The sequence below is a fragment of the Elgaria multicarinata genome, chromosome 11 (assembly GCF_023053635.1).
Source record: "Elgaria multicarinata webbii isolate HBS135686 ecotype San Diego chromosome 11, rElgMul1.1.pri, whole genome shotgun sequence".
NCBI classification, from domain to species: Eukaryota; Metazoa; Chordata; class Lepidosauria; order Squamata; family Anguidae; genus Elgaria; species Elgaria multicarinata.
Window position 1 is genome coordinate 15,260,241 of NC_086181.1, and position 21,654 is coordinate 15,281,894.

At 45.6% G+C, this 21,654-nt stretch overlaps 1 protein-coding gene across 1 annotated transcript in view; it reads right to left on the reverse strand.

Moving 5' to 3' along the window:
- Positions 1-8,541, reverse strand: part of LOC134406331 (all-trans-retinol 13,14-reductase-like) — a 38,195-nt gene extending 29,654 nt beyond the window's left edge. Inside the window, exon 1 of the mRNA XM_063137696.1 lies at positions 8,333-8,541. Within this exon, the coding sequence (XP_062993766.1) occupies positions 8,333-8,504 (172 nt within the window). The 5' untranslated portion in view covers positions 8,505-8,541. The remainder of the gene's footprint in view (positions 1-8,332) is intronic.
- Positions 8,542-21,654: the final 13,113 nt, after the last annotated feature.

Here is a 21,654-nt window from a genome sequence, read left to right on the forward strand (position 1 = left end):
GACCACATGCATTCACTCAAAGACCCCACTCACCCCATTCACCCATACATTCTCTCTCCCTCTCTCTTCTGGGCGTGTTCCGGAAGTCCAAACGTGGAGCCACCCCCACCCCAGCGTCCCTGGCTTCGCTTCAGCTGGGCGGGCGCGGGCTGCCATCTCGCCAGCCGAGGCCCAGTTGAATCCTTGGGCCAGGCCGGATTACAGCCAACTCACGTGAGTGTTGCGCCCGGCGCCCCTCTTAGCTTGGCGCTCTAGGCGGCCGCCTGAGTGGCCTCTATGGTAGCACCAGCCCTGATCCCAGTGAAAGAGGCAGAAAAATTATTGCCTTTTTTTGCAGGCAAGCCATACTGTTCTTAAAATATTATTGAGCAAGCCGATGACAAAGCCTTGTGTGCATCAGTTAGGAGGGAGTTCCAAAATTGTGGGGGGGGCCACTAAAAAGGCTCTGCTGCTCTAGCAGCCAACCTAATTGATCTCCCCCGTGGGGGGACACAAGCAGGGCCTCTGAAGCTGACTTTATTTATTTTATTTATTTATTACACTTATATACCGCTCCCATAGCCAGGGCTCTCTGGGCGGTTTACAGACATTTTAAACATTTACATTTTTATTCTCTGGTATCATACATATTTCTTCCCCTTCCTGCCTTTTATTATCCTCATAACCATCCTGTGAAGTAAATTTGATTGAGAGAATCTGAGTGGACCAAGGTCACTGAGAAAACATCATGGCTGAGTGGGGAACTGAGCCCAGTTCTTCCTGGTTCTAGTTCAGGGCTCAGTAGACTACACCGGTTTTATCTGAGCTGGTCTAGCAAACTGGGCTCAGTTGTGGAAGAGTGTTGGGCCCGAAGGGGAGGGAAACTGAGTAAAGGTAGAAAGTGAGTGAGGAGCTGTTTCAGACATGCCTGGAGTGGAGTGGAGTGTAGATTTGGATTTATATTCCTTACTATAATACTTTCATGTTATTTTTTGATACTGACAGTTGAATCTTACTTCGGTGCTAGCGGTCTCTATTGTACCTGAGGGCAGCAGGGTAGTTTAAGGGGCACAGAGCAGGCTGTGTGGTACACATACAGCTCTGTCCCCCAATACTTTGCCCTTCCTAGCATCTGCCGCCTGAGGCAGCTACCTCACTCTGCCTAATGGTAGGGCCAGCCCTGCCTGAAGGAAACACAGTAAAAAGCAATACCGTTGACCTTTAGCAATGACGTTGATTGTTTCTGTGGTAACCAAGGCACACCCTCATGTACACAATGCTGGGGTAAGTGGCCAAAGTGCATCCTCGTTGCCATACAGGTCAAAAGTTACTCGGTGCTTTTAAAGGCAACTCACCTTATCACATGACAGCTGAGTTCGGATGACATGCTAATCAACTGGGGGAGGGGGGGGACAGAATGGGAAACAACTGTTGATTAGCGTGTTGTCCGAACTCAGCCAACATCATTGTTCCTGTAAATCACAGTAGAGAGTTGTTTCCCACTGCTACAAAATGCTTATCTCCTGCCAAGCGTGTGCCAAGTGCTTTACCGAACATAGAATCAGCCCCTGCCCCAGAGAGCTTACATGCAGCATGCTCAAAGTCAGCCCCACATGCAGCTGAAGGAATGCAGCGCAGAGGAAAAGACTTTTAGGAAGGATTGGTTCAAAAGAACAAATAATCATGAGGCATTTATATGTTTATTGTTGCTTCAGACATATTATCTCAGGCATCATTACAACCACACAGTAAAGTAGGCCAGTATGAGTGTCTCTACAAAGCAGATGGCGTGTGTTTGTGTGTGTGTGTGAACTCTATTTATTTATTTATTTATTTACAACATTTGTACACTGCTCCACGCCTAGACAGTTTCCAGAGCAGTGAACACCAAGAGATAAAATGGGGAAAAAAGATAAAAAGAATGAAACATGATATTCAATTATTCTTTAAAAAACAAAGTACCAATAAAACAGTGGCTGGTCAACCAAGGAAGGCTTCCTGGGAAAGAGCTGTTTTTAGGAGGTGCTGAAAACAACACAGTGTTGGTGCTTGCCTGACCTCCAGAGGCAGGGAGTTCCATAGGAAGGGCCCACCACCACATTGAAGGCTCCTCTCTGGGTGGACTCCAGTTGGGCCATAGGTCCATGTGGAACCACTAGGAGCATATGCCCTCTGATGACCTCAGTGACCAGGCAGGTTGGTAGGGGAGAAGGCACTTCCTTAGGTATCCTGGTCCCAAGTTGTTTAAGGCTTTGTACACTAGGACCAAAACTTCAAAACAATGCCAAGTTAATACCATTTAGGCTGCAGTGTTGTATCCATATACCTGGGGGTAAGTCCCATTTAACTCAATGGGGGGAAGAAGAACGGGGACAGGCATGGTGAGCGGGGGGAAGACGGGTGGGCGAACGGGCAGGGGGGTAATCAGACATTGTGTGTGGGGGAAATCAGGGGCAGGGGGAGCAGGGAACCCTTTATTTTTTAAAAAATGTAGTTACTTTTTCGTTGGTGCGCTCCTGCGCACATGGCCCTTTAAGAGAAAAAAACTGGAGCATGTGACGCGGGCTTTCCTTTGCCCCGTCGCGTGTTTACGTCTAGCTCGGGGTGACGGCACGCGCTAGCTGCAGCGTGACCTCGCCCCGACTCCCGACCGGATTATCTGGTAGGTCTAGCAAGGCCCCGTTAGGTCCGTACGGGTGCAGACTATCCTTTGGAGAGGGACGTTACAACAATTTAGAGCACAGAGTAGGGGAATGCCACTACACTACACTACCACAGGCCATGCTTTTGGAAAGGGTCAATAGTTCAGTAGTGGAGCAGTTGTTTTGCAGGCAGAAAGATCCGTGTTCAACTCAGATGTTTCCAGCCCATTTAAAAGGATTAAGTAGCAGTCAGAGAAGTGGAAATAGGAGTAAATTAGGGGTGGGCACGGACCCCCCGATCCGCTTCTCTTCCAGATCCGCAACTTCCAGATTGGGTCCGCTCCGATCCAATCCGATCCACCTATAGTCCACTCCGGTTCGCTGCGAAGCTCCGGATCCTGAATCTTGCGGGGGTGGGAGACGTAAATTTTGAGGCAACAATGGATGAAGGCCAATGCACCACAGTACAGAGAACAGCTCCAACAGAGTCCCAAAATAGTGTCTGCAACAAGGTAGGAACAAAGCCAGACAATAAAACACATGGTCTTCGATGTCTATATACTAATGCCCAGAGCATGGGAAACAAACAGAATGAACTTGAACTCTTATTACATGAAGGCAAATACGACTTGATAGGTATAACTGAAACTTGGTGGGATGACTCCCATGACTGGAATATAGCAATTGAAGGATATAACTTGTTCAAAAAGAACAGAAGAAATAGAAAGGGAGGTGGAGTTGCACTATATGTTAAAAATACCTATCCCTGCACAGAAATACAGGCGGATGAGATTGGGAGCCCCGTCGAGAGTGTCTGGATTAAAATAAATGGGGCTAGGAATAAAAAGAATATGATAATCGGAGTCTACTACCGACCACCCAATCAAGGAGAAGACGAGGATGAAACTTTTGAGCAACAAATTGCCAGTGTTTCAAGGAAGTGTGATGTAGTAGTGATGGGGGACTTCAATTACCCAGATATCTGTTGGGAGACCATTACTGCCAAAAGCGGCCCTTCCAAGAAATTCCTGACATGTATGGGTGATAACTTTCTCCTACAGAAAGTGGTGGAAGGAACTAGAGGGTCAGCAATCCTTGACTTGTTATTGACCAATAGGGATGACTTAGTGGATAAAGTGGCAGTTGCGGGAACTCTGGGGGAAAGTGACCACGTCATACTTGAATTCTTGATTATGAAGGAGACAAAAGTCGAGCGTAGCCATACACGTACTCTGGATTTTAGGAAAGCTGATTTTAATAAACTTAGAACTATAATAAGTAAGGTCCCGTGGCAAGGGAGCCTAAAAAGAAAAGGAGTGCAGGATGGGTGGGAGTATCTAAAAAATGAAATTTTAAAGGCACAGTTACAAACAATTCCAACAAGGAGAAAAGATAGAAGACAACAGAGGAAACCAATGTGGCTCCACAAAAAGCTTATTGATGAACTGAAAACAAAAAGGGATACATATAGGAAGTGGAAGGAAGGCCAGGCTACAAAAGAAGAGTACAGACAAGTGGCGCAGAAGTGCCGAAATGGCGTCAGGAAGGCTAAAGCTGTGAATGAGCTGAGATTAGCGAGGGATGCTAAAAGCAATAAAAAGGCTTTCTTCAGATACGTGAGTAGTAAAAGACAGAGGAAAGAAATGGTGGTTCAACTGCTTAATGAGGATGGCAAATTGATAACAGACGACAAACAAAAGGCTGAAGTGCTCAATTCCTACTTTGCCTCGGTCTTCTCCCAAAAGCGGATCTATGACCCCCCTGGAAAAAGTGAAGCAGAAGTTGAGGGGGCAGGATTGCAGTTTGAGATTGATAAACAAATGGTCAAAGAACACCTAATTTCCTTGAATGAGTTCAAATCCCCAGGGCCCGATGAACTGCATCCAAGAGTAATGAAGGAGCTAGCGGAAGAACTCTCAGAACCTTTGTCTATTATCTTTGCAAAATCATGGAAGACGGGTGAGGTGCCGGACGACTGGAGGAGGGCTAACGTTGTCCCTATCTTCAAAAAGGGCAAAAAGGAGGAACCTGGGAACTACAGACCAGTCAGCCTGACATCCATCCCTGGGAAAATTCTGGAGCAGATTATAAAGAAGTCAATCTGTAAACACCTTGAAATCAATGCAGTGATTACTAGAAGCCAACATGGATTTGTCAGGAACAAATCCTGTCAGACTAATTTGATCTCATTTTTTGATAGGATAACCTCCCTTGTGGACTGTGGGAATGCTGTGGATGTCATATATCTTGACTTCAGCAAAGCTTTTGACAAAGTACCACATGACATTCTGATTAACAAACTAGCTAAAAGTGGGCTAGATGGAACAACTATTAGGTGGATCCACAGTTGGCTACAGAATCGGACTCAAAGAGTACTTATCAATGGAACCTTCTCAAACTGGGGAGAGGCAACGAGTGGGGTGCCGCAGGGCTCAGTCCTGGGCCCAGTGCTCTTCAACATTTTTATTAATGATTTGGACGAGGAGGTGCAGGGAACGCTGATCAAATTTGCAGATGACACCAAATTGGGTGGGATAGCTAATACCCTGGAAGACAGAAACAAACTTCAAAGTGATCTTGATAGGCTGGAGTGCTGGGCTGAAAACAACAGAATGAAATTTAATAGGGATAAATGCCAAGTTCTACATTTAGGGAATAGAAACCAAATGCACAGTTACAAGATGGGGGACACTTGGCTCAGCAATACTACAAATGAGAAAGATCTTGGAATTGTTGTAGATCACAAGCTGAATATGAGCCAACAGTGCGATATGGCTGCAAGAAAGGCAAATGCTATTTTGGGCTGCATTAATAGAAGTATAGCTTCCAAATCACGTGAGGTACTGGTTCCTCTCTATTCGGCCCTGGTTAGGCCTCATCTAGAGTATTGCGTCCAGTTCTGGGCTCCACAATTCAAGAAGGACGCAGACAAGCTGGAGCGTGTTGAGAAGAGGGCAACGAGGATGATCAGAGGTCTAGAAACAAAGCCCTATGAAGAGAGACTGAAAGAACTGGGCATGTTTAGCCTGGAGAAGAGAAGATTGAGGGGAGACATGATAGCACTCTTCAAATACTTAAAAGGTTGTCACACAGAGGAGGGCCAGGATCTCTTCTCGATCCTCCCAGAGTGCAGGACACGGAATAACGGGCTCAAGTTAAAGGAAGCCAGATTCCGGCTGGACATCAGGAAAAACTTCCTGACTGTTAGAGCAGTGCGACAGTGGAATCAGTTACCTGGGGAGGTTGTGGGCTCTCCCACACTGGAGGCATTCAAGAGGCAGCTGGACAACCATCTGTCAGGGATGCTTTAGGGTGGATTCCTGCATTGAGCAGGGGGTTGGACTCGATGGCCTTGTAGGCCCCTTCCAACTCTGCTATTCTATGATTCTATGATTCTATGATCCTGATCGGAGCTCCGCTTCCCCCCCATAGGCTTGCATTAAAATCCAAAAAAGCCTACAACTTTTTTTCTGTTAATGTTAGAAACCTCAAACTTGGCACCATGATAGCTTATACATGAATACATGCATGCCAAGCCTCAAGGCAATCCAAGCCTCCCCTGATTTGGGGGGAATTTTTGAAAATCAGACACCCCATTTTCAGACATGGGCTTTTCTCCGACATTTTGACAGATAAAACCTTGGAAGCAGGCACATCCACATTCATGGCAAGTTTCAAGCAAATTCCATCATCTCCTGATTTGGGGGGGCTTTAACCTCTAACGCATCACCCCTAACCCCAATTCACACCCCTTTCTATATCTCCGTCAATTTTCACGTTAGAAACGTCAAATTAGGCACCATGACACCTCATGCACGTATACACATGCATGCCAAGCCTGAAGCCAATCCAAGCCTCCCCTGATTTTGGGGGAAATTTTGAAAATCGGACACCCCAGTATCTCAGGGATTTAAAGCTCAATGGGGCCACTTCAAAGGAAATCCCAACATGCCATGAATTGGGGGGTAGATAAACCTAAATATGAATCTTCTTCCACACTTGAAAAATTTATTTGGAACTTCAAAAAGTCTAAGCGAGCGCAGGAAGGACTTATCCCCTGAGTCAAAGCAAGACACACACAAACCATCCCTGCGAGGCAGGCAGGGGAGGAGGGAGGGAAGGCAGGCAGGGAGCAGACATTTCTGGGGGCACAAGGAAGTGCGGCAAGGATGGCTTGTTTCTTTCTAAGCCAGCAGTAACGCATTGAGGCGGGCACAGAGGAGGACAACTGGGAGCAAGCATGTCGGAGGCTGCTGGGCACGAACCACAAAGCCCATCTCCCAGGCACCAGGCGGGCAGAGAGACAGGCAGAGATATGCCATAGATCTATGGGGAGTCAGTCCCGGCAGATGCCCCACCACAGCATCACCCCGGGGGGAAGGCAGGCAGGCAGCAGACATTTCTGGGGGCACAAGGAAGTGAGCCAAGGATTGTTTCAAAGCCAGTAATGCAAACCATCCCTGTGAGGTGGGAGCAGCACAGAGAGATGCCTTTTCTTTTGCATCCCATAACTACTAGGAGGCTAGGAGGATAAGAGTAAAGCTTTGTGATCCTTGCTTCAGAGTTGATTGACTGCACTGTGATCACAGCCATTATTAAACAACAACAACAACAACAACAAACGTAATGTTAATAATAGCAGTACTAATTAATATTAATAGCAATAATAATAACAACAACAATAATGAGGAGTTGAACCACAATGAAAGCCTGGCTGACTTCACTGAAGAGGAAAAACCAGGAGAGCTTGGGCTATGGGGTGTATAAATATAAAATGCAATAAATAAATAAACAAAGAGGGGTGGAATTAAAAGCAGCAGTGTTGCTGAATAAACAAGAAGAATTTTTTTAAAAAGGCTATGTCTGTCTTTTACCAGTAAGAGGAAAGTGGACGTGCCCAGGGGGAGGGGGATATGCCAATTTTTGACTGGCCCTAAGTAAGTACCAGTCTTTAAGAAGCTACCTGTCACTTCAACTCATGACAGGCATTAGTCTCCACTGGTTACTCTTTGGAGGGCTCTGATGACCCTCCAAGGGCAGGACACAGTGTGTGTGCACTGGGCACGTCCACATGCCCTAGGGGATTGGAGGATGCTTCATCAGGTGATCATGACTGGGAGCTGAATCTGCCTCTCAGCAATTCAAAAAGGTACCTCTCCCGCTTTTTTTACCCTATTTTTCAAAAAATTATAGCAAGCAAACTGCACCACGCAGAGTGCTGAGAGTAGGCTCAAAATGACCCCCAGCCACGACTCTCTAAGCACACGAAATTTCAGAAAGATAGCTTTAAAAACAAAAAAGTTATCCGATAATCTTTTCCACAATGCAATCCTATGGGCGAAAAAATCCAAAATGGCAGGCGGATCGCTCCGCGAAAAGAGGAGCGCTCCTCCAGGCCCCTGACTCGCTTCTCCTCCGTCTCTGAGCAAGGCGGATCAGGCCAATTCGCTGTTGCTTCTCTGGTCCGAGGAAAGACTCTATGATGGTTTCAGTTAATACATACTTTGTATAAAGTACGCTGAGATTTCCTTTTGCCTTCTAGCTTAATAGGAGCCTGCAGAACACCATATGAACACCATATGAACATGCTTCCCCCTTAAGATTACCTTGCAACCCAGTGGCAGGATGTGACCAGCCCGTGGCATTCCTAGAGGCAGTCAAGCCTCAGTCCAATTCAGCTCGTGGCTGGTTCACCAGGGCTCACAACTTACCTTGCTTGAGGACTTTTTTGCGAGCTTCCTGGTCTGTGACAAGTGGTTTGGGGGAGTGCACATCCTCCTGGCTAAAGGGGCTGCCCCCCGTGCCATGGAAAAGATGCAAGTAAACAAAGCTGATGATCAGGACGACAAGCAGCAGCAGCAGAAGAAGAAGAAACAGCCACATGGCTCTCTCTGGATGTGTGCGAGAGAAAGACACCTGGGAGTTCTGCACCCAACAGGGCTAGGAGTCCCTAAGCTCACATGACTATTCAGGGCAGCAAGCCAGGAAGTGGGAGGGTTATGCTCATGTAACTCTTTACACCCCAAACTGATCTCTCTGACCAGTTCCCAAGGGCCTTGATGTTGGCAGTGTGTGTGTGTGTGTCTGATGAAGGTGAGGAAAGGAAGCAATTATAGAGGGTACAAATCAGGGTGTGTGCACACACACACACCCCTTAAGAAGGGAGTTCCCTTTTTTGTTCAACGTTCAGTGCTGTACACTGGAGATACATCACCTAATAAAGTCCACTTTCTTGCAAGGGATTGAGAAAATCCATGGTTTTTGTGATTGCCCAGATTCTCTGAACACCACCTTAGTTTAGTTTAGTTTATTTATTTCCATCATAGACCAGCACAACAGAAAACATCATCACAATAATATTAAAACCCCCAATATACAATAAAATACATACATAAAATCCATAAAACGCGGCAGTCTCAGCCTAAGTCTAAGGTGCAATAAAATTCTTCAACATCAATTTCCATCGGCTTATGGCAGCCGCACAGAAACTGGCCACTTTTAGAGTAACCTGAGGATTCTGATCCGATAGAAGATGTTTTATGTGAAAGTTGGCTCACCTTGTTCCCCATGTTGGTTTGTACTCTTTTTTTCATTTCATTCACTAGGAGAAGTGCATATTCTGAACAGGGAAAACACGCTTTAAAAAAAAAAAAGTGCACAGAAATGCATGTGCTCCTCCCATAGGGTAAAGCACGCAAATGAACGTTTTTTTTTAAAAAAAAAAAAACAATGAGCATTTTTCAAATGTGAAAGCAAGTTTGGAATTTTGCAAACGTTGTGGGAGAACACGGTCTCCTGCTCGCATTCGGGGTTGCGAATGGGTCACGCTTGTATGATTTGCGAACATAAATGGAAAATTCAGCCATCCCTCTCTCTTGCAGCCGTCATCTGGTAGGTTGGGCGGGACAGGACAGGATGGAGGAGGGGGCTGGACGGAGGACAGGGGTGGGGGGGTGGGAGAGCGTTAGGTGTTCCACTTAGAAAGGTGCCAAGTGGATTTCCAAGTCTGCGGTAAGTAGATCGGCTATTTGCTAAGCTGAACCAATATAATCCAGAAGAGAGGGAGGTTCACACATCTCTAGACCTTGGGTGGTTTGGCCAGATAAATTGGAAGCTCGGGGGAATCCACCCATAATTACCTGTGTGAGGTATTCATGCATGTCAATGGGAGTGTCTATGGCAGGCATGTGCAAACCTTAGGCCACGTGGGTCAATGGATCTGTGAACACAATGGTGCACTCACATGTGAGAACAAATGCACATATCGCCCCCTCCCCACACTATCTCAGAGATGGGGCGGTATAACCTCCCTTTCCTGTGGGCTAGGATCAGTGGTGTAGTGGTAAATGATGGGCAGATGCCCGTCACAACAGAACGCATAACTACATCAGTTCTAGCAGTTTTAACTGTACTAGGAACAGGACTTTTTAAAGCTAATGGGTCATATTAAGAAGAGGGCTGTTTCTGCTGTAGCACCCCAGTTGCGGAATGAGCTTCCCAGAGAGGTTTGTCTGGCGCCTACATTGTGCTGATTTTGGTCCCAGGTGAAGACCTTTTTATTCGCCCAGGCATTTTAGTTTTTCAGGTGTTTTTTTTTTTAATCTGGTATTGTATTTCTCTCTCTGCTGCTTGCTTCTGTTTGGTCATTTTTACTTTTATATAATAGTTTTAAACTTCCAAATTTTTATATTGTATTTTACCACCTGTATGTTGTCTTGTATTTTATGGTTTTAATTGTTGCGGACCACCCAGAGAGCTTCAACTATAGGGTGGTATAAAAAAGTAATAAATCAATAAATAAAAACCTATTCAGGACCAAGCCATCCCAAAACGCTTTGCATTACAACAGAGAACAAGATATGATTGTGGAGGGAATTCATTTCTCCCAGCTATTGTGAGGATTGCAGCTAAACTCAGAGGAAACACAGGATTCTAAAGGGGTAGGCAGGTGATGTCAGCATCATGGCTAATATAAAAGTAAAAAAAAAATGGCTTCATTATATCACTGGCTAAGATTGCAGCTTCTCTCCTCCTCATTTTGCTGGGCAGCTGGGCTGGCTCTCTTTGCTGAAACAAGGCAATAGCATGGTGGGGGAGGGGGAAGTAGATTGGGCATCAGGGCACAGCACTGTATGGTACAGGGCATGATAGAGCCATGCATGCATTACTAGGATACTGTGAGCGTCTCCAAACAAGCGATTTCTAACATGTTCGTGATTAGCCACTCACAGAGGTTTGTGGGTCTATTACATGACGTTGTCAGCATCCAGGGACCCTCCAGTGCTATCCCCTGAAAATCGTGGGTTTAAAAAACCCAGAGCTAATATGGGAATAACCAGTACATTGCGTGATCTCTCCCGCTGCGTAAACTTGGCACTGTGCTATAATTACATCACTAGATGGTGTTGTCTCATTAAAGTGAATGGAGCACATGGGGCATGCAGGGAGAGGAAGTATTCAATTCCAAACCACGTGACCATCTGTGTAACCGTGCTGAACAGAATCTCAGAAATAAAGCAGAAGCGGAAAGCCCTGGTAAGGCAGCGCAATTTTTTTAAAATGTAGAGAAGCCCTGTGTATTCACCTCTGCACCAAGCATCCAATACAAGAGATTCATCTGTGCACATGTATTTAGATGTATGGGTTTCATGGACTGGAATCACTTTATGGTGTAAATTGCTATTGCACGGGGTCTGACTCGCCAACAAACCTTGAGAATTCAGAATTCCAAAAGTTTCGAAAATTGTAACAAAATGGAATCTTACAAGCTCCCCAGAGAGGTTCAGCTGACGTCTACACTATATTCCTTCTGTCACCAGCTGAAGACCTTTTTATTTTCTCAGTATTTTAACACATATTAACTTAAATTTAAACTTTGCAGTTTTAATTCCATATTTTAACCAATATCAATTTTTGCTGTGTGGTTTTATCCTGGTTGTGCTTTTTATATTGTATTTTGTATTTGTATTTGTGTTTTTAGATTGTTGGTTGTTTTTATGCTCTTCATGATTTAAATTTTTGTGGACTGCCCAGAGAACTTTAGCTATTGGGTGGTATAAAAATGTAATAAATAAATAAAATAAAATAAAAGGAGAAAACACAGAAGACAGTGGGGGGTTTTTTGTTTGAAATTTAATATAACTTAACAGAAGTGTAACAAAAGGGAGCCGTTTCAATAATAGTTACAGGGGCATAACAGGACTACAGAGAGAAAGAAATGTACAGCAGCATTTGGATCCTTAAAGAAGCGGTTTCCCTATTCACAGAATTACTAAGAGTATAAAACAGTGTGCAGATTAAAAAAGGGGGGGGATGTGTAAACATAAGGAACAGTGGAGGTTCAGGCTATTGCCGCCCGTGCCAGACAAACATTTGGAGAGGTAGAAACAGAGACAAAGACGCAGAGGGAATGTTCTTCTGTTTTCTCTTCCATAGTTGTCTATTAAGAACGACCCACCCAGGTCTTCTAAAGTTGGTAAGAGTTTGGCAGTGTTCATGCTTTACCCCTGGCTTTACTCCAGCGATTGCCACTGGAGCACCACTACCCCACTGGGCATCCTCAAAAAATGGCAGTTATGCATCCAATTAGGTTATCACTAAAAAAGGGGGGGTAGTGGCAGTAGTTTCAATGACCTCACAGTGCAATCCTACACTCACTTACCTGGGAGTAAGCCCCATTGAACTCAAGTGAAGCTTAGTTTAAAATAGACATGTATTGGATTGCACTGTTAGGCATCTAGTCCATTGCTGGGGAAGCTGTCCATGGTTGTTGCGCTACAACGCCCATCATCCCTGACCACCTGCCATTGCTGGGGCGGGTGAAATTTGTTGGCCAACAACATCTGGAGGACTACTGTGTCTCACATCTCCCGGAACAGATCTAAGCGTATTGCCAGTTCGGATTAGGCAGTGCCCTTTGCCCACTTCTTGCCCTCCTGTCTCGTTCCTCCTCTGCTTTTGCTCCCTGCTGTTGTCACCATTGCTGCTTAGCAGCATGTTAAAAGCAATCAATTAATTCACACGATTCCCTTCATACCCCTGATGGTGGTCTCCCAGATGCATCCAACTGGCCACTGTGAGAAACAGGACACTCAACCAAGAGCGCTTTTGGTCTGCTATCATTATTTCATTTTGTTGCCCTTCCCACCTTTTTGCTCCATGAGGGCACCTAACTAGATCTCTGGTGCTCAGCCGCACAGCATTCCATGCACTCTGCCTCACTGTGGCTCCTGCAGCAGCCACTGTGGCTGCCACCGCCATCTTGATCTTGTTTTCAATGCACCTGAAATCAAAATGACCACCATGCACACCATCATAGTGGTGCATAGATTTGCATGAAAGAGAAACTGGTGGTAGAGGCAAGCAGTGATGACTACAGTGGAGGAACTACGCAGAAGAAGGCATCCTGGCAGCAGAGAGCAGGAGACCAACCACAACAGGCCATGCTTCCATCACTACCCTATAGTCAGACCCCCCCCAAATAACTGTGGCACAGTAGCAGCTACATATGACAGCAGGTAATTCCGTCTAAGGCAGGTGTGGGCAACTTGTGTCCTTTCAGATGTTTTGGCCTACATGTTTTGGCCTACAACTCCCACCAGAGCCAATGGTGAGGGATGATGGGGGTTGTACGCCAAAACAGCTGGAGGGTTACAAGTTGCACCTCCCCCGATCTAAGGGCTGCGTCCAATGTTAGCATTACTTAGAGTAGCCCCATTGAAATGAATGGGTCTTAAGATAGAGTTACATTGGATACAACCCTAAGCTTTGTATTGACTAGATGCAGCCATAACACACACTAGAGTTTACCAGAATTACTTGAATGGGAAAAAGCAAATACTCCTAATTTATTCTGGTTGCTGTTTATAAATACATAAATACATAAATGTATAATTATAATGAACTACAATAAAAAATAAATTCAGAACAGGAAAACTTGAACAATGTCTCCCTCACAACAACAGAAAAGTAGAAGAGAATCTTTCAAGCCAAGCCTTCAAAATATCCCTCCCAAATGTGAAAAATAAATAAACCATCATCTAAAATGTGAACAACACTTTCAAGAAAACTTTTCTAACACACACGGTAAATTGACACTAAACTATTTCACCTTTTAATAAAGATGCTGGTTTTAAAACACACACCCAGATGCTTCTAGGGCAGCCTTCCTCAACCTGGGGCGCTCCAGATGTGTTGGACTGCATCTCCCAGAATGCCCCAGCCTGGCTGGGGCATTCTGGGAGTTGTAGTCCAACACATCTGGAGCGCCCCAGGTCGAGGAAGGCTGTTCTAGGGTGAGACGATAAAATAGCATCAAAAAACAAAAACAAAACAATAAAAAGGACAGGTTTTCCATTATGAGATTCTTGCACAGTATATAAAGTGTGTGTATATATCTATATATGCAAAGAGAGTTTTAAAAATTCTAATGGTGTTCACCTTGTACACACACAAGACACACACGGGAGTGCCCCACAAAAACACGCAGGAAAGAGCCACTAAAATACCATTGAGTTCATAAATTGAGACTGTTCTCCAGATTTCCCAGTTCTTGTGATTTAGTCATGCAAATTTAAGTGTGTGGTTTACTTTATGCCTTAAGTTGCAATAATAATAATAATAGTAATAATAATATTTTTAAAAAAAGAAGTAATAACATTTTCTAGCCCTTGTAGTTGTTGAGACAGACAGTACTGGAAGCAAGACTTGTGAAGTGTAATCCCAAAGGATGAATGGGCAAAAACCACCGAGGCGGAGAGATAAAAACTGTGTGAATGTAAGGGGCTCAAACCAGGAAAAGAAAGGGATGGAGGAGGCAGAAAGGAATAACAAAAGATTAATGCCAGCCCAAGGCATTTTGAACGTCATCATATGGGGGAAAATCGAGTTTCCTTACTGTCGCTTCTCCACCCGAGCGTTTGTCCCTCATTACTTCCTCTTTTGTAAGAGGAAGTAAACAACATGCACTTGGTCCCTTCAGTGGGCCGTTTCGATCACGTTGTTCCTCCAGCACACAGCAAGAGATAGCAGCAACTTCCATCTTTAAATATAAGTCGGTTTTACTGGGGTGTTTTTTTGTCACACAAAGAAGGCTAGAAGGGGTGAGAGGGGTACAGGAGGCAGACAATATTGTGAGAGGGACCTGCAAAAATCTGTGAGTGCCCAGCAATGAGTGTGCAATAAAACATTCATCTAATGACGCCCTTTGTGGCCTGGAGTGAAGCACTAATGCTTCCCCCTGCCCAGGCTGAATACTTTTAAAGTCTTGCTGTGCCATTCAGACACCAAGTCCTGCCTTCACCTATCCCCCTTGATCACGCTTGCCTGAAACAGGTCTCTTCAGCCTGTTGCATGGAAGCGTTGGCCTTGATTGTGACTGCCAAGTATCTCCTAACAAAAGGGTGGGCAGTTCTTTGTACAATGTCATGCAGCCCTCAGCCTGATTCCAAAATCCCTCTGCATATGACCACTTCAGACTTCTGGCAAAAATAATCTGTCCATTTTCTGGCAGGCTGCTCTTTGGGAAGGGGGTGGGAGAAAGAAAGAAGGGTGGCAGAAAGGGAGAGAAAGGGGGTGGCAGAAAGGGAGAGAAAAGGCAGTGTCAAAAATGGAGAAATAAGGCATGACCCACCCACTTTTATCTCTGCCCCTGACCATTGCTGGCTTTGGCTCTGCTCACTGCTGACGTGCCCCACTGCCCCAACAGGTTACCCACAATGGAATTTGGCCTCTGACGGGGTGGGGAGGTTTCTTACCCCTGTCCAAATTTTAGTCTTTGACCAGACCAGCAGAAGCTTCATTCTGCTTCCTTTCTTCAGGGGCACCTGGAAGGGAGATTGGGGAAAGCAGAAAAGCTCCAGTGTGCAAAGTTGTGCTTGCTTCACAGAGCAGCTGGGCAGAGCCAAGGAGTGATTCCTGACAGGGAATAGTTTAGGCAGCATGGCTGAGAAATAGGTAGGTGGAGGGGTACAGAGGCCTTAGCTAGACCTACCTGTTAGCCCGCGACGGAGGAGGGAAGATCTCGCGTTGTGTTTAACGCAAGATCCTTCCTCTGTTTACACGCGATGTGTGATGACCTCAGAAGGAGAGGCGTTGCGCCTTCCATTTTTTATTATTAAAGAGCCAGCAGCGCACGAATGCTCGTGTGCACAAGATAAGTTGTTTTTTAAATTTAAATTACTTTCCCGACTCCCCCACCCTACCTCTGATGGGTGCAGCGCTCCTGAGGAGCGCTGCGCCCCGTGCGCAGCTCCCGGCTCCTCGTGAGGAATTGCATGGAGCCTGGTCAACCTGCAACACCCAGCCACACGTTCTGCGGTCTTGGGCTCAGCTCGGAACCGTGGAAAAACCGGGGCCAAAGGGCAGGGCGATATCCCAGGGCAAGGGAGGGATCATCCCTCCCTGATCCTGGGATCCCCTGTGCATCATGTGGATGCACAGGGATGGTCCTGGGGATCACCCCGGGATAAAGCCCCATCTAGCTATGGCCAGAGAGGACAAGGGGGACAGGCAAAAATAGAACAGAAGGGGGATTGCAAATAAGTACTTGTTGCAGGAACAGGAGGAAGATTAAGACAAGCGGGGCAGGCAGATAGAACAGATAAACAAAAGGGGTTCAGATTGCCAAACTATATCTGCCATGTAGTAATGAGAGAACTGCCTTCCTTCACCCCATCCCATTCTGGAGTAAGGGTAGGGACCGTTGGAGCAGATTGCATTGATTAAGTTGAGAAAAGTGTCCTGACAACCATTTTCTCCTACTCAGGCACCTAGAATCCAGAGGGTTTCCCTGCAAGGCACACAGAGCTGCAAAAGGATTGGGAGAAATGTGCTTTTGGAACCCTGCAGCAGGGAAAAAGCTGCTGCAGAAGGGGGGGGGGGAGTTTGAAGCAGAATAGCTGTGGGTGGTGGGGGAAGGGTTAAGCAGCTTCCCCCTCCCTGGCCACTTCTCCAGGCTATATATTTCCGCCTTCCAACCCAGCTTCTCAGCAGAAGAAAAAGAATCATTAGAGCTCAATTACATGTATTTGCATAAAACAGGGCTTGCCCTGCTGCCGGCTGTTGTAGTGGTAAATGTTGACGTGCCTATTAACGAACTGGTTCTGGCAGGTTTCATCTTCCCGAGAAGGGCAGGTCATTTGTAAAGGGAATGGGTCTCAGCTGCTCATTGAAGAGCAAGCCACCACAAAATGCTTTGGATTATGATGACACTATATCGTTGCTGGGAAATTTCATTTCCCACCCCCTGCTAATGTGAGGATTGCAGCTAAGCTCAGAGGAAACAGGGAAGTCGGGGGGGGGGGGGCGGCGGCGATGGGTTTGCAAAAATAGTAATAATGATGGGCATCAATGAACATTTTAGATCATTTCTCAACTCCCTATGGATCCTATTTTGAACAAAGAAGATATTAACATAAAGAACTAATTCCAGCCAGGACATATTTCAAGGGGGTTCTTGTGTGGGGATCTTGCCACGGCATTGAGGGTTGGACCAAATGGCATTTGACACTCTTCTATAAGCCTATAACCGATCCCCATACAAATGGGCGCTCAAGCTAAAATGCAATCCTGTGAGCGACAAAGGCAATTTCAGATCTGGCTCCAAGACGAATAAATACATGACATAAGCCGTGTGATAGACATAAAGGGAAATGTGGGAACAGAAGAACAGAACAAGTACATAATTAGGGTGACCATATTTGGGAAACCAAAAAAGAGGACACCTAGTGTATGTGTGGGGAAGCAGCTTTCTGAGTCCTGCAGAAAGTATGTTATTCCCCCGCCACCTTAAAGAACCCGATTGGAGTGGAGGAGGAGCAAATTCGTTCTTTATGTTAACCACCACCATCCACTCCAATTGGGGCCTTTTCTATAATGTCCACGAATGACCCCCTTTCCCCTTTAAGACCTCAATTGGAGCTCGGGGTGGGGGAATGATGTGCCTCAAGAAAGCATGTCACTCCCTCCTGCCATGCTAATGGCAGCCTTAAAGGGGAAGGTGTGTCATTCCAGGACATTATTGAAAATTATAGAAAATTCCCCCTGACACCATGGAAAGAACAAAAACCAGGAGAAATCCGGGGAAATCCTGACAGTTGGTCACCCTAACATAATTGATGAAAAGATCGGAACCATGAGAAGGAATGACTATATAAAACGGCAAGGGAGTTTAGTGTGAAGTTTCTATGGACATAAGGACAAATCTAGGTGGCAGTGGGGATATATATTTATATATAATTAATGTAACTAGCAGCCCAATACTGTGCATGTCTCCTTGGAAGTAAGTTCCACCAAGTTCAGTAGGTTTAGCCATTGGCCATGCAAATTCACCAACTTCATTACGCTACTGTAAACTATATTCTTTGGGGTGGTTTGCCCTGCAAGGCCTGGAATAATAGGTAGGTTTGAAGGGCCAGTCCAAGGCATTTTGCCACCTGAGGCAAAGGGCAAGATGCCACCCACCCATGCTTTCCAAATGCAGGAGTGACTGGAGAGACAGTTGAGTCTTGCTTCAATACTGGTGATTGGTTAGCATCTTCCATCACATCTAAGGAGTGCAGGCCTGTTTCAAGGTTGCAGGACAGGCCCTATGGCACACTCAGCTCTGTCCTCCAATGGAAGGCAATGGAGGGAGCCTCAGGAGAAACAGCCAGGGGCTGCCATTGCTGCCCCCATATCTGCCACCAGTTGGCTCACTCTGCCCAATGTTAGGGCCCTCAAAGTGTACACTGCATGGTGAACAGCCCCCAGAAAATAGGGTGACCCTATGAAAAGGAGGACCGGGCTCCTGTATCTTTAACAGTTGTATTGAAGAGGGAATTTCAGCAAGTGTCATTTGGAAATATGGAGAACCTGGTGAAATTCCCTCTTCATCACAGCAGTTAAAGCTGCAGGAGCCCTGCCCTCTTTTAAATCTGGTCACTCTAGTATGGCTCCTGCACCTTTAACTGTTGTGATGAAGACGGAATTTCACCAGGTTTTCCATATGTACAAATGACACCTGCTGAAATTCCCTTTTCTATGCAACTGTTAAAGATACAGGAGCTCGGTCCTCCTTTTCATAGGGTCACCCTGCCATAAAACCTAGCCTGCATTTTGAATGGCCATCACATAGCTGCTTGTGTGCGTCATTGTGCTTCAGATGAATAGTAGACTCAATCCAGGTGAACAGCAGCATAACTATTTTTAAAGGGCTACCCTAAAAAAATAAACACATCCGTTTTTATTTTTAACACTGATTTGCTACAACATCTGGCTGTGTCTTCTTGGACCTTTCTAGCAGGGATGCTACAATAAATAATATCCTTAAGTCTAAAACCTTTGCCCATCCCAAATTGCTAGCAATTTACATAGACTCCCGCCCGCTTCTTTAAATATACACCATAATTTCTTTTCTTCTTTTTTTAAAGGTACATAAATCTCTTGTTTAGCTATCTTTACAAAGTTAAAATTCGTGTGCATGTAAATTCTGTGGGATATAAAAATTACATAGAAATGACTGGGAAGTCACTGCTACCAAGAGAGGAAAGGTGTGAATGTGGGTAGTACTTATTTAAGGAGCAGTGGACCAAGGGTGGGTGGAGGAGAGAAGGGGGTCACAGATCAAATTATTTCCTGTTTGTTTGGAGAGAAGACTTTGCCACAAAGATACATCAAAATCTGAAGTTTACAGTTCCATCTTATACATATCTACTCAGAAGTAAGTCGTACTCAGTTCAATAGGGCTTCCTCTCATATAAATGGATATAATATTACAGTCTTAGGGCACAATCCTATGCATGTTTAGACAGAGAAAAAGCCTACAACTCCCTGACTGAGGCATGCTGGGAAATGTAGGCCTTTTTTTGCTTTCTAAGCATGCATCGGATTGTGCCTTTAGCATATTAGCTTTGCATTCAGTTGCAGCACAGTTCTACACATGAAAATTCCCATTGTATTCAATTGAGCTTGATCCCAGGTACATGGCTATAGGACACAACCCACTAGTATACAAGAGTAGGCAGTGGGTGGGTTATAAGACTATTAAGTCTAGAATCTAAAATTACTTAACTGCAATCGCTGGTTTCCATTGAGCAAGAGAGGCCACAACTCCTGAACCTGTAACAGATGGGGAAAGCAGCACTTGCCAAAATGCCCTCGTCTAAACAAGATGCACCACAATCCCTGGGAAGCAAAAACAGCTTTTAAAAATACCTTTCCCCAGCAGCAAGCATTCACAAGCTTGGAAAATCTTAGTAGCCTGAAAAAGAATTTACTAGCCTCCTTGGGGGCTGGTAGAAAAGCGATGGGAATTTCCACCTGCTTGGTTTCTATGCTGGGCACAGAGGAGGGCTCCGTCCCTCCTCCTCCACCCCCACCATTTGCCGACATGGAATTCCATGTGCCCGCCTGTGTGCAACTCTTTGTTGCCTATGGCTACCGGGCTAATATTGAAATATTAGGCTGCATTAGTGCATTAGACATGCATTTCCTTGATTACCAGCAGATGGCATTATTGCTGAACAAAAACTGCTGAAATGAATGCCTGGGGTTGCAAAAAACAGATCCTAAAACTGTGGAAGAATGGCGAGCACTGGACAGGTTACTTAGCTATAACATCTCTTTGGCCGGATAAGGAAAATATGCTAACTTTGCCCACCTTCTCCTCTCACCCTATAAAGAAAGCAGCGAAAACCAGACCCAGCCTTTTTCTGATTGTTACTGGGGGGAAGGGGAGGACCAGGCCTGTCCTCTTAAAGCAGGAAAGAGACATGTGTGAGAAAACCTCTTCAAATGAGTTCCCCTCCTTCATCTGGCAGTGAAAAGCTGAGCCCAAGGTTCTGCCCTCGCTCCGTAGCGGCTTGTTTTGCCGCCATTGACGAGCTGCCGTAGTGTGTGAGGTAGTGATGGTTGGTCCTGGCAGGAGGAAGGAGAACCCTGGAGCACAGACGCACTGCAAGTAGCCTTGTAGTGAAAGCTGAGTCTGAGAAGAACCTAAAGTCTGGACACCGCTCCAACAGCGTGGGATCCCTTTAGAGGGAGTGAAGGCCCAACTAAATAAGCCCGGATCTTGTTGAGTCTGTTCTGTGTGTGTTTTGTGGATTGTCAGGCATCCTTTGTTTCACTGTGCACCCACGGATGGAATCAGAATCCCCCTTTGGAAAATATGCAAACTCCTTCTCAATTTATGCAACTTTTGCTGATACACAATATTTTGCGTATTTTTCTCAGTGCTACACATCGAAGATGCATAAAACGTTGGGTTTAAAAAGAAGAGTATACATCTTAGTGTATTTCCCATTAACTCTTATACTTCCGTATGACTAAATTTTCATACGATACGAAACTTTTTTTAAAAAAAAATGGTCTACAACTCTGTGACCTGGAAGATGCCAATCCACTACAGAAGTCCAAAGTCATTTGAAACGGTTTCAGACTTCCCTGACATCTCTAGGCCCAACAGGAAAGTACTGGATAGTTGGAGATTCAGGGGTGGAGAGGGGATCTAGAGTTGCATGAACAAATATGAACTGTGGCATGTACTACAAACAGGGTGTGGCAGCAAAGATTGGCTCAGAGATCGGTATAATTTATATTCTTCTCCCTGCCAGCCATGGATCTTTCCTTACTAGTGTGCTAGGTTCTGGGAGGCTGGTGGGATGGGGGAACAATAACTCAGTGGGACACAGGAGATTATATGAAGCTGCCTTTGAGAGGGTGCTTTCCTGCATGGCTCAGTGGTACAGCTCTTGCTTTGCATGCGTTGGTCCCTGGTTCAATCCCGAACATGTCCAAGTAGGGCTGGAAAAATTCCTACCTAAAATCCCGAAGAGCCATTGTCAAACAGTGCCAACAATACTGGGTTGGGTGGACCAATTACATGACTCAGGCTGATGTTTATGTCCCAGGGCCTTGCTAGATCTACCAGATAATCCAGTGGGGAGTCGGGGCGGGGCCACGCTGCAGCTAGCGTGCGGCGGCGCCCCTAGCTAGACACAAACACGTGACGGGGTAAGGGAAAGCCCCGTCGCGTGCTCCAGTTTTGTTCAACTTA